General features: G+C 46.8%; 1 protein-coding gene across 1 annotated transcript in view; it reads right to left on the reverse strand.

Moving 5' to 3' along the window:
* LOC120034238 (speckle-type POZ protein-like) overlaps positions 1 to 17465 on the reverse strand; it is a 107102-nt gene that overhangs the window by 34274 nt on the left and 55363 nt on the right. Inside the window, exon 6 of the mRNA XM_038980721.1 lies at positions 12113 to 12240. Coding sequence (XP_038836649.1) covers positions 12113 to 12240 — 128 coding nt within the window. The remainder of the gene's footprint in view (positions 1 to 12112; positions 12241 to 17465) is intronic.

Below are 17465 nucleotides of genomic sequence, written 5' to 3' on the forward strand. Positions count from 1 at the left end.
ACACTTCTGTTCAACTTTCTGAATAGAGCTAGCCACACTTAACAGTAAGCAAAACCCCTTAGGCAGAGACAGAGCACGTTTTATGAGGAAGTTCTCCAACTAACGTATGTAAGGGGTGGAAAAGTACAGTCCTTGAGAACTACTGGTTTCGCTTCAGCCCAGCTGTTTTTGGAAAAAAATCCTGCATACAGTTAGTTCTCCAGGACTGGAGCTAGAGATCCATACAGTACACTGCTTTAAAACTAGATCCATACAGTGTATTTAAACTGTGACCTTGGTGAGTGAGGTTAGTATGAGCCCTGTCAGAGATGAGAGACCAGCCATTTACCAGGGTGTCTCATTAGAGAAGTGAGGAAAGTAAAGTCTCTCTCTCTGAGCACCTCGTGACAGCCAGCACAGAACCTTTAATGGGAACCATCTTCTCATTAAATACCTGCAGGTGTCTGGAGCTTTGGCAGAGATGGACAGAGGAAAGAAGATTATAGAGAGCGAGATCACAAGCGTGAGAGATCGAGAGCGTGAGATCGCGACAACGAGATCACGAGAGTGAGATAACGAAAGAGCGAGAGATAACGAGAGGGAAGAGAAAAAAGATGGCTAGAAAGGATGGCCGGGTTTGTTCTGGCACTCTCCCCTACGTGACACCCAGCCAGTTCACTGGTGTAGGAGCAGACAGATAGACAGGGTTAGAGTAGGGCTTTCAGCTGGCACCAATTCACACTGGTACATGTCTCCTCTCCACCACACACCCTGTTTTACATCTCTGCCTGAGGGGAGAAGATGAGGGGCCAGGGAAGGGAGAGAGGAAAGGGGGCTATTCCACCCTCTCAGAGGCAGGACAGGACCATATGGCCATGAACGAGAGAGCGAGCGACATAACGAGAGCGAGAGCGAGCGACATAACGAGAGCGAGAGCGAGCGACATAACGAGAGCGAGCGACATAACGAGAGCGAGAGCGAGCGACATAACGAGAGCGAGAGCGAGCGACATAACGAGAGCGAGAGCGAGCGACATAACGAGAGCGAGAGAGCGAGAGACATAACGAGAGCGAGAGAGCGAGAGACATAACGAGAGCGAGAGAGCGAGAGACATAACGAGAGCGAGAGAGATAACGAGAGCGAGAGAGCGAGAGACATAACGAGAGCGAGAGCGCGAGAGACATAACGAGAGCGAGAGCGCGAGAGACATAACGAGAGCGAGAGCGCGAGAGACATAACGAGAGCGAGCGAGCGAGAGACATAACGAGAGCGAGCGAGCGATATAACGAGAGCGAGCGAGCGAGAGACATAACGAGAGCGAGCGAGCGAGAGACATAACGAGAGCGAGCGAGCGAGAGACATAACGAGAGCGAGCGAGCGAGAGACATAACGAGAGCGAGCGAGCGAGAGACATAACGAGAGCGAGCGAGCGATATAACGAGAGCGAGCGAGCGATATAACGAGAGCGAGCGAGCGATATAACGAGAGCGAGCGAGCGATATAACGAGAGCGAGCGAGCGATATAACGAGAGCGAGCGAGCGATATAACGAGAGCGAGAGAGATATAACGAGAGCGAGAGAGATATAACGAGAGCGAGAGAGATATAACGAGAGCGAGAGAGATATAACGAGAGCGAGAGAGATATAACGAGAGCGAGAGAGATATAACGAGAGCGAGAGCGATATAACGAGAGCGAGAGCGATATAACGAGAGCGAGAGAGAGAGCGATATAACGAGAGCGAGAGAGAGAGCGATATAACGAGAGCGAGAGAGAGAGCGAGATAACGAGAGCGAGAGAGAGAGCGAGATAACGAGAGCGAGATAACGAGAGCGAGATAACGAGAGCGAGATAACGAGAGCGAGATAACGAGAGCGAGATAACGAGAGCGAGATAACGAGAGCGAGATAACGAGAGCGAGATAACGAGAGCGAGATAACGAGAGCGAGATAACGAGAGCGAGATAACGAGAGCGAGATAACGAGAGCGAGATAACGAGAGCGAGATAACGAGAGCGAGATAACGAGAGCGAGATAACGAGAGCGAGATAACGAGAGCGAGATAACGAGAGCGAGATAACGAGAGCGAGATAACGAGAGCGAGATAACGAGAGCGAGATAACGAGAGCGAGATAACGAGAGCTATGAGAGAGAGCGAGATAACGAGAGCTAGACAATAATCTCCTCTTGTTCCGGTCATCCACATTTCCTTTACTCTCGCTTTAATGGAAACTATGCTTTCATTAAATACCTGCGAGGAGATGTAAAGAGGGAGAAATATAAAAGAGGGGAGGCGTAGAGCAAAGGAAGGGAGAGGAGGGAGCAGTGAGGAGGAAACAAGAGAAGGGAGAGGAGCAAAGCCAGGAGTGAGGGAAGAGATGAGGGGTGGCATTGGGAAAAGAGACAAGAGAAGACATTAGAGCACTGGGCTCTGGGGCGTTCCCTCTCTCTCAGAAGCAGGACATGACCATGTGGCCAAGAGAGCGAGAGAAAGAGAGGGACGGAGAGAGAAGGAAGGAGAGATAAGGTTTCAAGTTTTGATGTCAAATGCACTAGTACAGTGAAATTCCTTTCTTGCACACTCCAAACATGCATTAAGTAATCAATATCGATGAAGCACTAAAAATAACATAAGGTTGAACAAAAACACACAACAAATAGAAAGAAGAACACAAGAAAGTAAGACGCTATGCACAGGGTCAGTTTGAGTGCTGGGATGCTGGAGTGATACAGGTACGTACTGTGCATTTACAAAGTATTCAGACCCCTTGACTTTTTCCACATTGTTACATTACAGCCTTATTCTAACCCGTAACAACAAAGGACAAATAAGTTCATAAATAAATATCACATTTACTTAAGTATTCAGATCCTTTACTCAGTACTTGGTTGTAGCACCTTTGACAGCGATTACAAACTCGAGTCTTATTGGGTATGAGCCTACAAGCTCGGCACACCTGTATTTGGAGAGTTCCTCCCTTTCTTCTCTGCAGATCATCTCAAGCTCTGTCAGGTTGGATGGAGAGCGACGTTGCACAGCTATTTCCAGGTCTCTCCAGAGATGTTAGTTCGGGTTCAAGTCTGGGCTCTTGCTGGACCACTCAAGGACATTCAGAGACTTGTCCCGAAGCCACTCCTGTGTAGTCTTGGCTGTGTGCTTAAGGTCATTGTCCTGTTGGAAGGTGAACCTTCACCCCTGTCTGAGGTCCTGAGCGCTCTGGAGCAGGTTTTTTATCAAGGATCTCTCTGTACTTTGCTCCGTTCATCTTTCCCTCTATCCTGACTAGTCTCTCAGTCCCTGCTGCTGAAAACATCCCCACAACATGATGCTGCCACCACCATGGTTTACCGTAGGGATGGTACCAGGTTTCCTCCAGACATAACACTTGGCATTCAGGCCAAAGAGTTCAATCTTGGTTTCATCAGACAAGATAATCTTGTTTCTCATGGTCTGAGAGTCTTTAGGTGCCTTTTGGCAAACTCCAAGCGGCCGGTCATGTGCATTTTACTGAGGAGTGCATTCCGTCAAGCCAATCTACCATAAAGGCCTGATTGGTGGAGTGCTCCAGGGATGGTTGTCCTTCTGGGAGGTTCACCCATCTCCACAGAGTATCTCTGGAGCTCTGTCAGTGACCATTGGGTTCTTGGTCACCTCCCTAACGAAGGCCCTTCTCCCGATTGCTCAGTTTAGCCGGGCGGCCAGTTCCAGGAAGAGTCTTGGTGGTTCCAAACTTCTTCCATTTAAGAAAGATGGAGGCCTCTGTGTTCTTGGGGACCTTCAATGCTGCAGAAATGTTGTGGTACCCTTTCCCAGATCTGTGCCTCGATACAATCCTGTCTCGGAGCATTACAGACAATTCCTTCGACCGCATGACTTGGTTTTTGCTCTGACATGCACCGTCTACTGTGGGACCTTATATAGACAGGTGTGTGCCTTTCCAAATCTTGTCCAATCATTTGAACTTACCACAGTTGGACTCCAATCAAGTAGAAACATCAAGAATGATCAATGGAAAACAGGATGCACCTGAGCTCAATTTCGAGTCTCATAGCAAAGGGTCTGAACACTTAATACTGTAAATATGGTATTTGTTTTATGTTTTTTATACATTTGCAAAACATTAAGAGGTAATGTGTGTAGATTGATGAGGCAAAAAAACAATGTAAACCATTTTAGAATAAGGCTGTAACATAACAAAATGTGGAAAAAGTCAAGGGGCCTGAATACTTCCCGAATGCACTGTATGTACAGTTGAAGTCAGAAGTTTACATACATTTAGGTTGGAGTCATTAAAACGTGTTTTTCAACCACTCCACAAATTTCTTTTTAAAACAAACTATAGTTTTGGCAAGTCAGTAAGGACATCTACTTTGTGCATGACACAAGTCATTTTTCCAACAATTGTTTACAGACAGATTATTTCACTTATAATTCACTGTATCACAATTCCAGTGGGCCAGAAGTTTACATACACTAAGTTGACTGTGCCTTTAAACAGCTTGGACAATTCCAGGAAATGTCATGGCTTTAGAAGCTTCTGATAGGCTTATTGACATCATTTGAGTCAATTGGAGGTGTACCTGTGGATGTATTTCAAGGCCTACCTTTCAAACTCAGTGCCTCTTTGCTTGACATCATGGGAAAATCAAAAGAATTCAGCCAAGACCTCAGAAAAAAAATTGTAGACCTCCACAAGTCTGGTTCATCCTTAGAAACAATTTCCAAATGCCTGAAGGTACCACGTTCATCTGTACAAACAATAGTACGCAAGTATAAACACAATGAGACCACGCAGCCGTCATATCTCTCAGGAAGGAGACGCGTTCTGTCTCCTAGAGATGAACGTACTTTGGTGCGAAAGTGCAAATCAATCCCATTACAACAGCAAAGGACCTTGTGAAGATGCTGGAGGAAACAGGTACAAACGTATCTATATCCACAGTAAAACGAGTCCTACATCGCCATAACCTGAAAGGCCGCTCAGCAAGGAAGTATCCCCTGCTCCAAAACCGCCATAAAAAAGCCAGACTACGGTTTGCAACTGCACATTGGGACAAAGATCGTACTTTTTCTGGTCTGATGAAACAAAAATAGAACTGTTTGGCCATAATGAACCTCGTTATGTTTGGAGGAAAAAGGGGGAGGCTTGCAAGGCGAAGACCATCCCAACCGTGAAGCACTGGGGTGGCAGCATCATGTTGTGGGGGTGCTTTGCTGCAAGAGGGACTGGTGCACTTCACAAAATTGACGACATCATGAGGGAGGAAAATTTGGTGTATATATTGAAGCAACATCTCAAGACATCAGTCAGGAAGTTAAAGCTTGGTCGCAAAAGGGTCTTCCAAATGAACAATGACCCCAAGCATACTTCCAAAGTTGTGGAAAAATGGCTTAAGGACAACGAAGTCAAGGTATTGGAGTGGCCATCACAAAGCCCTCAATCCTATAGAAAATTTGTGGGCAGAACTGAAAAAGCGTGTGTGAGCAAGGAGGCCTACAAATCTGACTCAGTTACACCTGCTCTGTCAGGAGGAATGGGCCAGAATTCACCCAACTTATTGTGGGAAGCTTGTGGAAGGCTACCCGAAACATTTGACCCAAGTTTAAATAGTTTAAGGCAATGCTACCAAATACTAATTGAGTGTATGTAAACTTCTGACCCACTGGGAATGTGATGAAAGAAATAAACTCTGAAATAAATCACTCAACTATTATTCTGACATTTCACATTTTTTAAATAAAGTGGTGACCCTAATTGACCTAAGACAGGGAATTTTTACCAGGATTAAATGTCAGGAATTGTAAAACTGAGTTGAAATGTATTTGGCTAAGGTGTATGTAAACTTCTGACTTCAACTGTATAGGGGTAAGGTGACTAGGCATCAGGATATCCACAGAGTATACCCAACAACAGAAAACTCTTCCTAAATATTGAGTAGCACCCCCGCCCCTTTCGCCCTCAGAACAGCCTGAATTCATCGGGGCATGGACTCGACAAGGTGTTGAAAGCGTTCCACAGGGATTCTGGCCAATGTAGACCCAAATGTTTGCCACAGTTGTGTCAAGTTGGCTGGATGTCCTTTGGGTGGTGGACCATTCTTGATACACACAGGAAACTGTTGAGCGTGAATTACCCAGCCGCGTTGAAGTTCTTGACATAAACCGGTGCGCCTGGCACCTACTACCATAACCTGTTCAAAGGCACTTAAAAATGATGTCTTGCCCATTCACCCTCTGCATGACACACACACACACACACACCACACACACACCATGTCTCAATTGTCTCAAGGCTTAAAAATCCTTCTTCAACCTGTCTCCTCTTCATCTACACTGATTGAAGTGGATTTAACAAGTGACATCAATAAGGGTTCATAGCTTTCACCTCGTCAGTCTGTCATGGAAAGAACAGGCGTCCTTAATGTTTTGTATACTCAGTGTATTATGATTTACACTGCTGCTACTCCGTTTATGATTGTATGTGAGTGTGTGTGCATGTATGTAGAGTCAGTAAAAATGTGTGTGCATGTTATGTGTGTGTTGGAGTGTCAGTGTGCGTGAGTGTGTAGAGTCCTGTGAGCGTGCCATAGAGAACTAAATACAAGGGCCAACTCAGATATTCCCTAGAACCTATTTAGAAGCGTTATGGCTTGGGGATAGATGCTGTTCAGGAACCTGTTGGTGTCAGACTTGATGCACCGGTACCACTTGCTGTATGGAAGCTGAGAGAACAGTCTATGGCTTGGGTGGCTGGAGTCTAATGATTTTCCGGGTCTTCCTTTCACACCGCCTGATATAGAGGTCCTGGATGGCAGGGAACTCGGCCCCAGTGATGTACTGGCCTGTCCGCACCATCCTCTAGCACCATGCGATCGAGGGCGGTGTTGTTGCCATACCAAGCAGTGATGCATCCAGTCAAGATGCTCCCAATAGCGCAGCTGTAGACCTTTTTGAGGATTTGAGGGCCCATTGCCAAACCTTTTCAACTTCCTGAGGGGGAAGAGGCACCGTCGCGCCTTCTTCATGACTGTGCACGTGGACCATTTTAAGTCCTTACAGATTTGGACACCCCTGTGGGGGCCCCCGTGTTGAGGGTCAGTTTGGTGGACGTGACGTTGCCTACCCTTCACCACCTGGGGTTGGCCCGTCAGGAAGTCCAGGATCCAGCTACAGAGTGAGATGTTGTGCCAGGGTCCTAAGCTTGGTGATGAGCTTGATGAGAGGGGACGATGGTGTTGAACGCTGAGCAGTAGTCAATGAACAGCATTCTCACAAAAGGAGAGAGAAAGAGTGGAGAGAAAGAGATACAACAATTTGAGAAAGAAAAAAAGAGAGAAGGAAAGAGAACGAGAGGAGGAGAGAACGAGGAGACAGGTCTCCGATGGTAGTAAAGACTGCATCCCAGGGAGAAAAAGGACCAGGAATATTGAAGTACTTTACACTCTTACCTGCACACGGGAAGACCTTGTGGTAGCACCCTCATCATTTATTCCAGGGTCACTAACTCACTACAGTAACCCACACTAGGGCTGGGTGATATGGCCAAAATAAATGGCCATTAATATGGAGTTGGTCCCCCCTTTGCCGCTATAACAGCCTCCACTCTTCTGGAAAGGCTTTCCACTAGATGTTGGAACATTGCTACGGGATTTGCTTCCGTTCAACCACAAGAGCATTAGTGAGGTCGGGCACTGATGTTGGGCAATTAGGCCTGGCTCGCAGTCGGCGTTCCAATTCATCCCAAAGGTGTTCGTTGAGGTTGAGGTCTGGTTGTAAGAAACTCAAACTCATAGTGTATTTATAGAACGCTTGTGGATTTAAATGAAGAAGCTAAGTGGAAACATCGTTGTCATCAACATCGTTGCATGTGCTGCATTGATCATGCAGACTGAACACAAGTGTCTTGTGGTCAAGCAACAACAAATGAGCTCCTTGAGTGAGACGGGGCAGGGCCAGGTCTGTGAGGAAATGGATGTTACACATGGCATATTACAAACCAAACATTCAAATACCGTTATAGAAGTTAAAGTAAAAACCTAAACCGGTCCGTACATCAATGCTGGTATATAGTAATATACAGTGTACCGCCCAGCCAAATCCAAATGGGTTTCCTCATTAATGGAGCTGGTGTAGCTACCAGAGATTTACACAAGAGAGGGGCAGCCACCCAGGACTACAACCAACCAGCAGCCTAACACCACTGGGGAGGGATGTGTTGGAAGTATTCTCTATGCCAAGCCTCTCTCACATACACAGGCACATGTGCATACACACACACACACACACACACATATACACACGCAGTACACGCAGTTACACACACACAGTACACGCAGTCACGCTCTGTAGTAGCTGCTATGCCCCTCCTAGTCCTCTGTCAATAGGCCAAGTATGGAAGCACTTTAAACAGACTTGCACATCGCTCCTCTCTCTCTCATAACAAACAGGGGGAAACTTCAAGACATGGTTTCCAGCACCATACCCACAGGATTAATTAGGTTTGCTTTAAACAGCCACCACCATGCTTTTTAAACATTTATGGGCGCAGGCATGACAACGAGAACATTAACATCTCCAGACAGTTAACCTCTACTCTGTTCCCCTGATCCAACAGGGGGGTTGACACAGAGAGAGAGACACAGCAAGAGATGGAGAGATGGTTGACCTCTACTCTGTTCCCCTGATCCAACAGGGGGGTTGACACAGAGAGAGAGACACAGCAAGAGATGGAGAGATGGTTGACCTCTACTCTGTTCCCCTGATCCAACAGGGGGGTTGACACAGAGAGAGAGACACAGCAAGAGATGGAGAGATGGTTGACCTCTACTCTGTTCCCCTGATCCAACAGGGGGGTTGACACAGAGAGAGAGACACAGCAAGAGATGGAGAGATGGTTGACCTCTACTCTGTTCCCCTGATCCAACAGGGGGGGCGGGGCGACACAGAGAGAGAGAGACACAGCAAGAGATGGAGAGATGGTTGACCTCTACTCTGTTCCCCTGATCCAACAGGGGGGGGCGGGGCGACACAGAGAGAGAGACACAGCAAGAGATGGAGAGATGGTTGACCTCTACTCTGTTCCCCTGATCCAACAGGGGGGGCGGGGCGACACAGAGAGAGAGACACAGCAAGAGATGGAGAGATGGTTGACCTCTACTCTGTTCCCCTGATCCAACAGGGGGGGCGGGGCGACACAGAGAGACACAGCAAGAGATGGAGAGATGGTTGACCTCTACTCTGTTCCCCTGATCCAACAGGGGGGTCGACACAGAGAGAGAGACACAGCAAGAGATGGAGAGATAGTTGACCTCTACTCTGTTCCCCTGATCCAACAGGGGGGTCGACACAGAGAGAGAGACACAGCAAGAGATGGAGAGATGGTTGACCTCTACTCTGTTCCCCTGATCCAACAGGGGGGGCGGGGCGACACAGAGAGAGAGACACAGCAAGAGATGGAGAGATGGTTGACCTCTACTCTGTTCCCCTGATCCAACAGGGGGGGCGGGGCGACACAGAGAGAGAGAGACACAGCAAGAGATGGAGAGATGGTTGACCTCTACTCTGTTCCCCTGATCCAACAGGGGGGGGCGGGGCGACACAGAGAGAGAGACACAGCAAGAGATGGAGAGATGGTTGACCTCTACTCTGTTCCCCTGATCCAACAGGGGGGGCGGGGCGACACAGAGAGAGAGACACAGCAAGAGATGGAGAGATGGTTGACCTCTACTCTGTTCCCCTGATCCAACAGGGGGGTCGACACAGAGAGAGAGACACAGCAAGAGATGGAGAGATGGTTGACCTCTACTCTGTTCCCCTGATCCAACAGGGGGGGCGGGGCGACACAGAGAGAGAGACACAGCAAGAGATGGAGAGATGGTTGACCTCTGTTGCCCCCTCTGTTACAGCCTAGTAATAACAGGGGATATAATCTAGCCCAACACTACAGCATCTGACCTGAGCCCTACTGACAAACTGACGGAATAAGAATCCGCACAGACCTTTTTGGTCCTAATTTAAAGTTAGGCATAAGGTTAGCAGTGTGGTTAGGGGTGGTGAAAAGTAATTGCAGAAATAGACAGGGTTTATGACTTTGTGGCAACTAGTGATTGCCCATGAGGTTTTCCTGGTCAGGTCACATGGTTAGGACAGACTCCTGGCCCTAGTCCTAGTGTAGCTGTGTGCGTTCTATAAACAGGCTAGCTGTGTGCGTCCTATAAACAGGCTAGCTGTGTGCGTCCTATAAACAGGCTAGCTGTGTGCGTCCTATAAACAGGCTAGCTGTGTGCGTCCTATAAACAGGCTAGCTGTGTGCGTTCTATAAACAGGCTAGCTGTGTGCGTCTAGCTGTGTGCGTTCTATAAACAGGCTAGCTGTGTGCGTTCTATAAACAGGCTAGCTGTGTGCGTTCTATAAACAGGCTAGCTGTGTGCGTCCTATAAACAGGCTAGCTGTGTGCGTTCTATAAACAGGCTAGCTGTGTGCGTTCTATAAACAGGCTAGCTGTGTGCGTTCTATAAACAGGCTAGCTGTGTGCGTTCTATAAACAGGCTAGCTGTGTGCGTTCTATAAACAGGCTAGCTGTGTGCGTTCTATAAACAGGCTAGCTGTGTGCGTTCTATAAACAGGCTAGCTGTGTGCGTTCTATAAACAGGCTAGCTGTGTGCGTTCTATAAACAGGCTAGCTGTGTGCGTTCTATAAACAGGCTAGCTGTGTGCGTCCTATAAACAGGTTAGCTGTGTGCGTCCTATAAACAGGTTAGCTGTGTGCGTTCTATAAACAGGCTAGCTGTGTGCGTTCTAAACAGGCTAGCTGTGTGCGTTCTATAAACAGGTTAGCTGTGTGCGTTCTATAAACAGGCTAGCTGTGTGCGTCCTATAAACAGGCTAGCTGTGTGCGTCCTATAAACAGGCTAGCTGTGTGCGTCCTATAAACAGGCTAGCTGTGTGCGTTCTATAAACAGGCTAGCTGTGTGCGTCCTATAAACGGGTTAGCTGTGTGCGTCCTATAAACGGGTTAGCTGTGTGCGTCCTCTAAACGGGTTAGCTGTGTGCGTCCTATAAACGGGCTAGCTGTGTGCGTCCTATAAACGGGCTAGCTGTGTGCGTCCTATAAACGGGTTAGCTGTGTGCGTCCTATAAACGGGTTAGCTGTGTGCGTCCTATAAACGGGTTAGCTGTGTGCGTCCTATAAACGGGTTAGCTGTGTGCGTCCTATAAACGGGTTAGCTGTGTGCGTCCTATAAACGGGTTAGCTGTGTGCCACTTCAAAGCGGCATAAGGTCGTGTGTTATGGTTTTGGATGGCCAGATTGCTAGCAACAACGACAAGAAACTACGATGTGGTGAATCGTAAGTGTCTCGTTTCAGCTCATTTGATCTTGTTCTTGATACCATGCCTTGTTTTGAAGTGTTTTGACTGATTTCACATCTATGCTAACATGGCAAAACATGTGCCATCTAGCTAGTCAACCAACAACCGCAACAATGTATTTGAGAGACAAGTTCTCATTGTGCAACTTTATTTAGGTTTTCAATAAACATTGGGGACAAAATATTATTTAGATGTTATCAAAAATATAAGCCAACCCCGTCTGTTTTGCCCCATAGTTGAGCACAAGTCGATGTAGTTGCTAAACAACCAACCCGTCTATAGAGATACATATAACTGCCAACATTATAGGGCATTGGGCCCCACGAGCCAGAACAGCTTCAACGTGCCTTAGCATAGATTCTACAAGTGTCTGGAACTCTACTGGACAGATGCGACACCATTCTACCACAAGAAATTCCATCATTTGGTGTTTTGTTGTTGGAAAACACTGTCTCAGGCGCCGCTCCAGAATCTCCTATAAAGTGTTCAATTGGGTTGAGATCTGGTGACTGACACACACCCTTTAACCCCCTATGCTCCTTTGAAACCCTCTTTCAAAGTCACTGACATCTATTATTCTAGCCAGGGTAGACTAAATAATCGACAACTGGGCTTTTTTATACATGACCCTAAGCATGATGGGATGTTAATTTCTTAATTAACACCTGCACCTGCTTTCAACATACTTTCAATCCCTCATTTACTTTAATTCCTTTATTTTGGCTGTTACCTGTATCTCTATGTTGTGTGAACTTGTGTCCTACCTCACAGAAGAGAGTGAGCTTGTCCTCAGGCAGCAGCCCATTGGCCTCGTCCAGCAGAAAGTCTCTCCTGATGAATTTCTTAAAGCCCCAGTCCTTCCCCTGGACAAACCGGTATGCCCTCTGGCTCTCTGTAAAAGGGAACAACACAGACAGTTAGTGCACGTGTGTCTGTCATGACCATGAGAAAGGAGGAAGTGAGAGTGAGCACAGCCACACAGGAGGTTGAATGAAGGAAGTGTCACCTGCAGGAGACTTAACACCTCATAAGAAAACGATGCCACACTCCAGAGATATTTTTCATACACTCCCTCATCTCTGGCACACACACACACACACACACACACACACACACACACACACACACACACACACACACACACACACACACACACACACACACACACACACACACACACACACACACACACACACACACACACACACACACACAGGCACGATAAGCAGGTGGGATAAGCAGGGATCAAAGCATCCCATTATAAAGTGCTTATGGACTGCCAAGTATGTCTGCCTGAGAAGAGGCAGGGAGGGTTCTGTGCACTACAAACACACAAGAGAAATGCCTTCATGCGGTCCTTCACCAGGAATACGTATATACACTGGCAGCATCCAGAATGGCACCCTTTTCCCTATACAGTGTACTACAAAAGTAGTGCACTATAAAGGGAATAGGGTGTTATTTGGGACACAACCACTGAGGACATACTCAACGTACATAATTCAATAACTAGAGTCAGAGACGCTGCTGTACCATAGTGGTTCTGATGGCCCAGTTGGTAAGACTGATGCTAACAATGCCAAGGTCATGGGTTCAAGTCCCTCAGGGATCGCATACTACAAATATAAATGCACTCACTTTACTGTAAATGGCTTTGGATCAAAGAGTCTGCCAAGTCAGATCACAATGAATTCCCTGCCCAGACATTTTACTACTCCAAGACCCTCTCAAATATCTCCAATGAAACTTCACATAAAAGATCCCAGGTTATGTATAGAATGGCAGGATTCCATCTAAGAAGCTCCTGTAGGGCAGGCCCCTCCTGTAGGGCAGGCCCCTCCTGTAGGGCAGGCCCCTCCTGCCATATAGGATGAGGATCCCTGGGGTCTAAAGAACCACACACACCAGGCCGACGGCCCATCTGCCGTTCGTCTGCCGCTCTTTCGGCGTGGTGTGTTTTAGGAACCACCCTCTGATGGACGTCTGGCTGCAGACGTTTTCACCCGATTCTACATGAAGAATCAGTTAGCAAATTACAGCCAGAACTCTGTGCAGGGGTGCTGAGTACCATCGGCCAGCAAACGCTACTGGTGTCCAAGCCTTAAGAGTTAAGAGATCCCCTGCCATATCCAAGTGGGAGACATTCAGATGGGGTAACAGCTCTGCTGAAAGCAGCAACAGCGGTATGATTCAGTGGTGGGTACAGTAGTCAACCAGGCAGGCAGGGGCTGCGTTCCAAATGGCACCCTATTCCCTTTATAGTGCACTACATTGACCAGAGCCCTATGAGCTATATGGAATAGGGAATATGTTGTCATTTGGGATGCATGCAGGCAGTGGTGGAGTTGAGCGCATATCCAGTTCTCCACCCCAGTGCTCAATCAGGGGGTCCTCTCCCTCTAATCCCTCCTCTGGAGACGGGCTACAAACAGGCCCTGACAGCCACCCTCTCAGACTGACAGAAATACAAACACTCCAAAGGCTCTTTTCTCTCCTCTTTTTTTCCTACTTTATTCATCGTCACTCTCCTCTTTTCCTCTCTGCATAATAGGAACTGATGTCAGAAGACTTTCATTTAAAGGCTTTGCGTCAGTCTCTCACTCATCTTAAACCTGTGTTGTTGAAAGCCACGTCAAACTTTTATGGACTTGACATGCCAAGTAGTGTATGGTTGGATACACAAACACACAGAGCAAAAGCACTGCATCTTTGTCTTATCCTCGTCTGCATGTTTGTCTCAAATCTTTCAGTCTGCCTTTTCTCTATTTCCTTTCCGATATGTGAGAGAGACTCAGGCATGGTCCCCTGGCCAGCAGCTCCTCTCCCTGTGTGGTGGAGGGATTGTTCTGTGTGTTATCAGGGTATATGGAAGAAGACCAGCAGCCTGTAACAACTTCCTACGGGGCTGGGTCTCAGCCTAACTGAGGTGTGAGGAGAGAGGGGGCTAGCTGGGAGGAGGGAGGGACGGAACGGGAGCACAGAGAACGGAGGAGAAAGGGTGAGAGGAGTCCAACGGCAGGAAGAGAGGTGAGATTTCTCCTCTACTGCTCAGTCCCTGCTCACTCTCCACACTAAGGTGTATGTCTGTGTGCACGTGTGTGTGCGCCTGTGCATTTGTGTGTGTGCGTATGCGTGTGTGTATTAAGCTGAGCTCAGCTGACCCTGCTGCCTCCACTGGGTCTCCTGAGCAGAACCAGAACCTCACACTGGCATGGGATCAACCTCAGGTCAGACCGCATGTGGTCACGCTAGGGTCACAGCAGGCTGGGTCACTGAGTCAGGAGGAACACACCAGGAATAACAAATAGGAGGAGGAGGAGGAGTGAGAAGACCAGCGATGGAAGCCTGTCACTCAAACAGTGGTTAGAAGCCTGTCACTCAAACAGTGGTTAGAAGCCTGTCACTCAAACAGTGGTTAGAAGCCTGTCACTCAAACAGTGGTTAGAAGCCTGTCACTCAAACAGTGCAGGCAGAGAGGTGGCATGTGAGGTGAGATATGTAGATAGATGGAGTGAGACAGAGATAAGGGAAAACAATAGGAAGGCGAGAGAGACAGGGACAGAGTTTTAGAGAGGAGAAGCGAAAGATAGAGTCAGAGCGAGCGAGAGAGAGGAGAGCCGGGGTGTTTTACAGAGCATACATATTCAGGCTGTGGCTCAGGGGCCTGGTTGACACACACAGTGAGAAGGTCACCCAGAAGACTGGCTGGCAAACATCACACACTCCGGGCCAACAGAGGAACACTACTCAATAGTGTGGGTCACACTAAGAGTGTGTGTGTGCGGGCATGACAGAGAAAGTGTAATGTACAGTATTGTCATGACGTTGGCCTGGGGGTAGGTTTATGACAGTCATAAATACCTCTTTTCCCCCTCCCCCTCCCCCGTTCCTCTTCCCTACTCTACTGATGTGACATTAGAAAGCCCCTTTGGTTAACATAGAGATTCTGGGAACATCAGAAGTTGGGGGGAAATGAACTATACTCTGGTAATCCGACCAACTGAACATATGCGGTGGTACTTAAGGTATATTATGTCAGTTCGGTTGCCCTCTGACACATTCTCATCAATGATAGAATGACAAACTCTACTGTGGAAAGTCTAAACGTCAGAGGTATGGGATTCACATGGAATTGTTGTTTAATTCAAATGTTTGAATATGAAATTATTTGTGACGAGATGAAATGTAATTTTAGCTTCCAAATGAGAGATTTGGGTTTTCATAAGCTTGGCTTCTGCTCAACCAGGGGCCCGCCCCTGTGAAGAGACATGGGTTATAAACTTTTCAGACACACCCCTCTCCCTCCACTATAAAAGCCATTGACAAAAATATAACTTCCTGTTCCGGGTACATTTAGGATGACGATCCGATGTCAGAATGGTTCAGATAATAACTACAGAACTAAGCCAACATCAGCATGGACTTTGGTTGCAAATGGTATGAACTTTGAACTCGTATTCACTACAGAAGTGATACCTCCTAGCCGTTGAGTTAGCAACAGCTGCTACAAACGCAGGTTAGGAAGGACAGTCAGAGTATCCCGTCTACTACACACGACGTTACTCCAACGTATCCAGTGACCACCAGAGACATTCTTCAAAGGACAGAGGACTCGGGTTGGCGATACGGTCTTCCATCTACCACCAACCTACTGAAGCGCAGCTCAGAGTAAATATTTATTGCATTTTCCTTATCCAAATGGGCGGTAATTTAGAATGCATAAGATACTGTATTTACGATAGCACAGCTTCGCCTCTGTTCCAGTCTCCCGCTCTTTCACTAAAACCCAGGCCCCTTACCTTTGTGTAACAAGCTGTCATATCTGTTCCGCCCGCTAGGGACGTTTTCCTTTATGACGGCAATTTGTAATCAAGTTATGATTTAATTGTGTATGTGTGATTCTGTGTGATTAGTTAGGTATTTAGTAAATAAATAATTAAACCCAATTTTGTATTGCTGATTCAACTTATTAGCCAGGATTCTTGCAGATAACCAAGAATTTACAACTTTCAGAATATGAGACTGAAGAAAGATGACGATGTTGACTGCTATTGATGTAAAATATTGCTAAATCTTTAAGAGTTTATTCGGAAGATAACGGCTCTATAAATATTATTTTGTGGTGACCGACTCTCTAGTTAATTACATGTACCCGATTAGCTCAATCAGGTGATATTAATTACGGAGAAAGTATTTTATAGAATAGCATGTCATAGCAATTAATCCGGCATAGCCAAAGACACGACAGTATGTACATCAGATCAAAACACAACTCTAATCCCTCCGTGATCATCTGTTCTCTGGAAAGAGGTTTAGAGAATCCCAAAAGGAGCCTGGAGCTTTTCCCCATTACACAAACACAATCAAACATTCACACACCTAGACCTTCATACACAGACACACACTCCAACCCCATCCTCCCAACCACTACTGCCTCATCCCCATCCCACTTCATCCCTCCACTTCAATTGCTGCCCTTTAGTCTAAATCCCATTCATTAAATACAGTACACAGCACATAGTGGGGCAAAAAAGTATTTAGTCAGCCACCAATTGTGCAAGTTCTCCCACTTAAAAAGATGAGAGGCCTGTAATTTTCATCATAGGTACACAAAATGAGAAAAACAAATCCAGAAAATCACATTGTATGATTTTTAATGAATTTATTTGCAAATTATGGTGGAAAATAAGTATTTGGTCACCTACAAACAAGCAAGATTTCTGTCTCTCACAGACCTGTAACTTCTTCTTTAAGAGGCTCCTCTGTCCTCCACTCGTTACCTGTATTAATGGCACCTGTTTGAACTTGTTATCAGTATAAAAGACACCTGTCCACAACCTCAGTCACACTCCAAACTCCACTATGGCCAAGACCAAAGAGCTGTCAAAGGACACCAGAAACAAAATTGTAGACCTGCACCAGGCTGGGAAGACTGAATCTGCAATAGGTAAGCAGCTTGGTTTGAAGAAATCAACTGTGGGAGCAATTATTAGGAAATGGAAGACATACAAGACCACTGATAATCTCCCTCGATCTGGGGCTCCACGCAAGATCTCACCCCGTGGGGTCAAAATGATCACAAGAACGGTGAGCAAAAATCCCAGAACCACACGGGGG

The sequence above is a fragment of the Salvelinus namaycush genome, chromosome 41 (assembly GCF_016432855.1).
Source record: "Salvelinus namaycush isolate Seneca chromosome 41, SaNama_1.0, whole genome shotgun sequence".
NCBI classification, from domain to species: domain Eukaryota; kingdom Metazoa; phylum Chordata; class Actinopteri; order Salmoniformes; family Salmonidae; genus Salvelinus; species Salvelinus namaycush.